The sequence below is a fragment of the Monopterus albus genome, unplaced genomic scaffold (assembly GCF_001952655.1).
Source record: "Monopterus albus unplaced genomic scaffold, M_albus_1.0 scaffold248.1, whole genome shotgun sequence".
In the NCBI taxonomy this organism is placed as follows: Eukaryota; Metazoa; Chordata; class Actinopteri; order Synbranchiformes; family Synbranchidae; genus Monopterus; species Monopterus albus.
In genome coordinates this window covers 476,388-484,368 of record NW_018128128.1, presented here as the reverse complement: position 1 = coordinate 484,368, position 7,981 = coordinate 476,388, and the positions used below count along the sequence as shown (strand labels likewise).

Genomic DNA, 7,981 nt, shown 5'->3' with positions numbered 1-7,981 from the left:
ATTTTCAGTGGTGGATTAATCCACATTCAGTGCTCTAGTGAGGACAGGGAAGCAGGCTGGTCTATGTGGGACTGAGTCAAAATAAACTAGTGTGTATGTTCATATGCAACAGTGTGACTCACTGATGTGTTAAATAGTGTTAATAGCTTTTGGACAACAATGGAGCTGTATGGCTCAGGGGAATAAGATACTTCTGGATTTGGATGCACGCACAGTAGATGTTAAAAGAGTCAGAACCCCCGAACCTGAACAGCCAGGTCCAGGCACAACTTAGCAATCATAACAAGGCACATCATGCCTGCAAAAACCTGCACGGGTATACGAAGAGCTGGAGGATGATTTCTTTGTTCTAAAACCAAAAGCGCATGAGTAAGATGAGCAAACTATTCTTATCTACTCTAACATCAGCTGATCAGTGGGCTAACCTTCAATCTGTAGTCACTGTTTACATCTGACAGTGTCCATGTTCTGTGGTCTGAATCGGTGGCAGCAGGCACATCGCCTGCCTCCCTCTGATCCTACCAGCCTGTACACCACAGACCTGGTATAATTTCATCACAGACCAAAAAGAGCACAGTTTGGATTTGATCCGTTCCAGGTAGTACCAGGCCAGGATCACCGACACTGATACTTGTTACTGCTGAGATTAGAACTTAACAGAAAGTAGTCTGTGATGATTGAGGTAAAAGCATTAATTGCTTATTTCTGACGCATTTTCTTTAGAATGAAATGATTTGCCGAACACTGAGAACTGTTATTGCTGGAATCAAATATACTGTATGTTAAAATACAGGAGAGTTTTACACAAGCTGTTTTCACTTGTATCTCTCTTGTCTCCCTGCCAGTCTGTCTCCACTTTACGGTTCGGCTGTCCGCTGCAGCCCAAAGGTGTGTTTGCTTCAAGTCTCATGTATCATGAGTGGGTGGTGGGTCGCTCCATGTTAACAGAATACAAAGGTGCTGACAGGGGGATGTGACGTTCCAGCGGAGAACAAAAACAAGCAATCCTAGAGTTTGTAGAGGAAACTGGGAGAAGGAGCTTTGTTTTAGTGCACTGGTGTTACAGTGGTTCTCTATAAATGCTCAGTAGGGTGGGCTGCTTTTAGTATTGATCGATTCTCAGTGATAGTGATACTTTCAGGATTGATCTTAACCCAGACCAAATAAAAGAACAACAGCCAGCCACTCACTCCTTGTTGCTGCTGTGGCATCCGATCGCTGTCTACAAGCACCCACTGTATGTTGTTTTGCAGAGTTACAGGCTACATCAGAAAGAACAGTTTTTATCAATCAAATACCTAACATCGGTTGCTCACCCAAGTATGTTTTTCTACAGTAAACATCTGAATTGAAAGCTTTCAAATGCAAGCTAAAATGCCAGAGTAATTTGAAAGCTCACCACGTTGTCACCACTCCAATACAGCTCTTGTCTTTTACAGTACGTTTCTGTTTTGTGTCTAGAGGGTGTGCAGTTTTCAAAACAGAAAATCAATTTGCTGTAACTGTAAAAAGTCTGCAAAAGGCTGTGAATTTTTCTACGCAGTCTCCACTCTGTTACTGAGTAAAAACCTAAAACATAATACATTTTTGTGTTTGTTTCTCATCAGCTGGAGAAGAAAGAAGTGACGCCTCCCTTCAAACCTCAGATCTCCGATGAGTACGGCCTCGAAAACTTTGACACACAGTTTACTAATGAACCAGTGCAGCTAACACCGGATGATGAGTAAGTACTGCTTCTCCAACTCACATCACTGCCAGCATTAAAGCCAACCTTACATTTATAACACAGAGCACTTTCACATGTGTATTACTCAAGAGAAAACTACACACTTGTGTATAAAGATCCATTCGCAGAGACTAGAAATTCACTCAAGTTTATCCACAACACTGAACATAATGCCTGTTTTTGTGTTTGTCACACTTGTTTTATGACTTTCAATCTGACACATAACGACAATTGTGACAACAATAAACTATTCCCTTAGTCAAGCAGGCTTCTAGCCTCTGCTGGTTGGTGTTGAAAGCACAGTGAATTTTAAATGGAATAAATCAATGGAAGTAACTACCTGAAAAATGTGAAAAGAATTCAGACATCTGAGCATTCAGTGGGACAGTCCTTTGTTTGAATTCTTTTCCCTTTTCATGTCATGAAAAATGAGATGCAGTATATGTGTATTTCCCTTATAGTAAAAATAAGAAAAACCATTTTAGGGCATATTTCTGGAAACAGCATCTTAGCCTAGTGTTTGACATAGGATCAGTTGACTGAAAACAGTTGTACCTATTTTTCAACAAATCCACACATCATTAGGTGCTTTATCTAGCGTTAAAAATGAAAGGGGTCTGTCCCTTTAATATTTTGAAGGAACACTGTGCAGGAGATAGCTTATAGCCTATTCATTGTAATTTGCCATTACTTTTCATTCATGTTATTTCAGAACCTTCTGAGTCATTTGTCAAAACTCGGGGGGTAAGCAGTGTTGGCCCCCAGCCAAGTTAAAACAACACACATTCATGTCAGATTTATTTATAGAGCACATTTATAAACAACTAAATCTGACCAAGTGCTTTACAAATTTCAACAAAAGACACAACAATGAAAATAAGGCAACAGCAAAATCGCAGGACATACACAGATGTAGGATAAAGCACAGCTCAAAATAATGAAGTACTGACACAGTCAGTCTGTACCAAGAAATTACACCCATTGGAAAAACAATAAAGGACACTATCACTGCAGAAAGAAATACACAATTTTATCCAAAAATGTGTTTGAATTTGAATTGGACTTGAGTTCCTAACTACGGGTGAAAACGATCCATCAGTCTGGATCAATGTTGGATCAAACACCCAGTGTTCTGATGACCTCAGTGTTAGGTGTACTTTTGTTTTCACAGTCACCCACATCTGTGTGGGTTTCCGTTGAAGTGCTGTTCTTTTCACACTGGACAACAAGTGCCCAGTGGTGCAGCTAGCATGCTGAGACTGGGAATTAAAAGTGAGACATGAGTAGCGTATGCTGAAACAACTGGGCCTTTTAATCCACAGGGACTCCGACCTTTGTGCTGTCGCTGTCAGAACAGCCAGACAAATGGTCTTCACCAGGCTGACCGACAGCAGACATGTATTGTGGAACAGTGGTTTTCATTTAGGCTCATCAGGAAGAAATCAGACACATTTTTTACACAAGGATATATTCATTTTATTGATTTCCCCATCTCACTACAGAGGGCAGGAGAAAGTGAAAGCAGAGAGCTCACAGTGACATCAGGAGCCTGATTAATAATAACAAATACCAGTAAAAAAAAAAAAAAAATTGCAACACAAAAATAACTGAGGATTTGTGCAATTTAAACAGCTGTTGGTGGAGGTTATGCTTTGTTAAAGAGAGAGAAGAAATAGACAGGGGGTCCTGGAGTGATGTCATACACATCTCTGAGTCGGTGTGGACTGACACAGCTGAGAGATTGGAGTTCTATATGTTGCATGAAAATACACGGATAAAGTAAACTCTCCCATCAGAAGCACCCATTTCCAGATTGTGTGTAAAAGAGGCCTATCTCAAAAGTCACTTAATGTTGGATTGGCAGGTCATCATGGGTCCTTTTCACTTAAATCCTGCTGACTTGTTGTCGTGTGCCTCGGTTTCAGAGTCACCATCATTTGTCCAAGTCCCACATTTTGAACAACACAAACTCATCCCCTTGTAAATAAAATAGCATAGCTTCAGTTATTGACTTCAACTGCTAACAACTAGCGAAGTCAGTGGTCCTCCTGGTACAGGCCACACACGCGCTGCATGTCCTGCACTCTGAAAGTAGCTGCTAACACTAGCACTGTTTGCTCCTGCAGCTGTTTGTACTGTGCACGGTGTTTTACTACAGGACCTGTGTGGTTAAGAGGTAGACATGCGATTGAACGCCGGCAAGGGATGGTGTGTCACACATGCGCATACAAACACATACACAAAAGAGGCACACTATAGAGCGGAGCACAGCGAGAAGGTGTACCGTGTTGGCCATCCTGTTGTGGTCAGACCAAAGTTGAACAACAATCCTGATTCTACATGTGTTCTCGCACAAACAATGCGTGCTGTGCCATCTCCACGGAAGACTTCTGCATCCAATAAAGAAAAATCCCCCCACCCCCCACATCACTTTCCAACACTGACGTCTTTATCCATCAGGGACATTGTTTGGATTAATGCAACCATGCAGCCTTCAGGATCTGACAGGAGCCCTTGTTTAGGATTTAACTTAGGAGAGAAAAGGCTGAAGAGATCTGGCACAACAACAGACGTGGTGCAGGCTCCGCTGCTGCAGACTGTCTGCAGCTACAGCACGAGAACACAAACATGCTCTATTTTCCTCTGTGCCATCACAAAATGGATTCCATAAGGCACGGGCAGGCTCTGCAAATAGATTTTACCAGGCTTATGTTAGACAGCATTTTCATTTGAATCCATGCTGGATTGATTTTTCAGGCTCCAACATTTATATTTTTTATGCAAACCGTGTGTTGGATTGATTTTAGCCAACTGTTTCTCAACAGCTGCCCTGCTCCAAAGAGGAACTGAAAATTCAACACACAGTCTACCTCCCCACTTAAAAAGCATCGGTATCCATATTAGCATTTAGCATTAGGAACGAGGATTGTAAATCTAAATAGCAGTGTTGCAGTCATCCTCTACTGTATAATGTTGATACATGGAAAATATGGAATGGGAATGTACTGGGATTTTTAGATGCCAAAGCATTTTGCATGGAAGGACTAGGATGCTGCTACACCTGCAGTTCTACAGACTTCTGTACACACGATTGTTTGTATGACCTGTCCTCTTTGAAGGTGGGGCACAAGTGTATGTCGCCACTGTGCAACATATAGCTGGAAAACACAGCAAAAATGATATATTTCAGTTTACCACACAAGAAGACAGTGATTATTAAAAAAGGTTTCACCTGAAATATCATCCTTTTCCTCAGTGAAAGATCATGGACAGGCCAATGGAGAAAAACATTCAAGTTTTCTGTTCATAATTAATTTGGTTAGGTTTAACAAAATCCTGGGGGATTGTTGGTGTTCATTATTTTAAAAGTGATAGGAGTATCACTTTTAAAATAATGAACACCAACAATCAAAGCAAAAGTTTGATGATTATCTTAATATTACCATTTACCATGATATTTTGGGTACAGTAATCATATTATTAAAATTTGGTACTGTCACACTCCCAGCCCTTTGAGCAGAGCAACAAGATGCAAAAGGTTCAGTGTGCCTTTATCATGTGAAGTCGGGTGGGCACACCTTGGCCTCTTTTTATCTGCTTCTGATAGCAGGGAGCAGTCATGCTGGCTCGGTCAGTCTACTCAGGGCCGAGCTCCAGCTTCAACAGAGCCGGCTCATCAGGACATGTGATTGGCTGAAATGTCATGCTGTCACAGTGACCGGCTTGGTACAATTAGCATAAAAATGTGTCGTCATAACAGCAATGTGAGGGAAGGGCCTTACATTCAGCCTTCGCTTTGTATTCATTCATTCATTCATTTTCTACCGCTTAGTCCCTGAACGGGGTCATGGGGGGGGCGGAGCCAATCCCAGCCGGCAATTGGGCGAAGGCGGGGTACAGGATCATCTCTCCAAAACAAAACAGTGGTATAATCACAAGGCTGCCGGCCCACTCCATGCTTTGTAGCTGGATGGAGTGGAGTCTGACACAGGCACCAACAGGGCCTGTCCCTGCTTGTGTGGCTTTTGTACAGCAATAACTGCACCACTGTGAAATGGCATGACATGGAGCAACAGAAGCTCCCAGTATTAATTGGATCCTGATTAAATGCTTACCATGCTCTCCACCCATGACAGATGACTTTGGGTACCATGGCTCTTCTTCAGTCTGAAGGCACTGTACACTTCCAGTGTTCACTAGACGTTGATCTTCAAACCATCCTCGGAGTGGGTGAGCCTCGCAGCTCAGTAAGTAGCTGCAGCGAGACGACTCTGAACCTCACCCCGGCTCGTTTGTGACAGGGTTTGACAAGTGGAGTCCCTGACAGACATTAGAGGAGGGAAGGGGAGAGATGAGTGGGAGAATGGGGTGGAGAGCACGCTGCCACTTCAGCGGTGGAGGTTTCAGCCTGGCATCAAACACCACAGCACATCAAAAGAAGATGCACTCCTCCTCCCTGCATCTCACGCTTTATCTCCCCATCACTTTCTTTTCCCTTTGTTACCAAGGAGAGGGGCTAACGTCGCCCACTCCTGCTAGGGGGGGTGATGCAAAAACCTCTCCAGTCTCACTCTCTCCCACTTGTGATGGGCTTGGCATGAGAAGAAAGAGAAGTGAGAGGTGTGTAGGGAGAGAGAAGGGCAAAACCTCTGTGCTGGAGATTTACATCGCAGCATTAAAACCAGGGTTGCTGGGGGTCCTTGCTAGCAAGCTGAGGGGAGGCGGAAAGCTGCTTTATCTTTTCTGTGCCAGCTCATTGTCTTATGGATCTGCATTGAATCTACGCCATAGGTACAATGTATGTAAGGCCTGATTTACGGTTCTGTGTTTAATCTATGCCGTACCTACAGCCTAAGTAATGTGCAGCCTTGTACCTTACGCCATACCCTGACACGGCAACACAGACAACTCTAATTGTGATTGGTTGCATCACATTTCCTCATTCATGTCTCTCAGTGGCCCGACAAGTATGAAAAAATTCCCCCTCGTCAGTTGGTTCAGTGGTCGTACAGACCATCTCCTCTAATGTCTTCTCTCTTATCTGTGTTAGATTAATTTCAGTAACTGCTGTTCAACATCTCTTAGTTTTACTCCAACATGACCAGCTCAGCTTCAGTCACCATTGTTAGTAAGTGAAGAACAACACAGTGGCATAGAAACCCCACCTGCCAGCTAGTGTTTTGGCAGTGTAATTGTATAGTGACGCAGGCACACCAGCACACAAGTATAAACGCTCGCATAGGCTCTGTGTAGAACGCAAAACCTTAAATCAATAGGACCTTTCTTTTCTCTAGCCTCGGTCCTTGGTGGCTATTTTCAGGGACCTGCATATGATGGCTAGACCTGGAACACAGCTCTAGTCTGTCTAGTGAACCTGTTGCTTTTTCTAGAACCACAGATCTGTTGTGCAGTTAATTAATTAACTTATTCTTCCCCTTCTTTATTTCTTTCCTAGAAATAACAAGTCACAAAGCCTTAAAGACTTACATGGTCTTGGTCTTATATTTGTATAGCACCTTTCTATGCTTTTACAGCACACTCAAAGCGCTTTCACCCTATTTGGCCATTCACACTCCCAAACCGGTGACATCACTGGGAGCAAATGGGGGTACAGTGTCTTGCTGAAGGACACTTCGACATGTTGACTGGACAAGCCGGGAATCGAACCGCTAATCCGCCGATTAGGAATCAACCAGCTCTACCTCCTGAGCCACAGTCGCCCCCATAACATCAGTCATGTTTGTCAGGTGTTTTTTTACAGTGTTAATGTTGGCACCTGATTTACATTTAGTTTGTCTTGGAAATTATTTGTATTAGATTTAGTCAACAAAAATTAATGTCTAGTTTTTGCCATTTAGATTCTAGTTTGTTTTTTTTTTTTTTGTCATCCATTTTTATTTATTTATTTTCATCCTTTAAGTGTTTCTAAGCCTTCAGATGTTATTTTTGTTGTGTATAGTTACCACAGTTACATGTTTTGTCATCTGTTGCAAGGCTAGCAGTGTTGCCTGACTGGGTAGTTTTTGGCCATTTGGGCTACTTTTCCTATAATTGGCGGGTAAAAATGGATTGTTAGAATTTGGCTGCTTTTTGTACCAAGACGTTTCCACTAACAGTACAGCTATATTGCAGAGATTTTCAGAGGGAGGTGTAGAGGGAGGAACATGAGACTGTGATTCTGTGTGAGGTCAAAGAAACAGGTGCAGTGACGGTGTTCTGAAAGAAACGGGAAGTTAATTATTGTAATTTAGGCCA

The 7,981-nt window shown here is 42.7% G+C and overlaps 1 protein-coding gene across 8 annotated transcripts in view; it reads left to right on the top strand.

Annotated features, from left to right (window-relative positions):
- Positions 1-7,981, top strand: part of prkcz (protein kinase C, zeta) — a 101,980-nt gene that overhangs the window by 86,798 nt on the left and 7,201 nt on the right. For all 8 annotated transcript variants that reach the window (XM_020620802.1, XM_020620799.1, XM_020620800.1 and 5 more), the window contains one exon: positions 1,608-1,723. In XM_020620802.1, the coding sequence (XP_020476458.1) occupies positions 1,608-1,723 (116 nt within the window). The remainder of the gene's footprint in view (positions 1-1,607; positions 1,724-7,981) is intronic.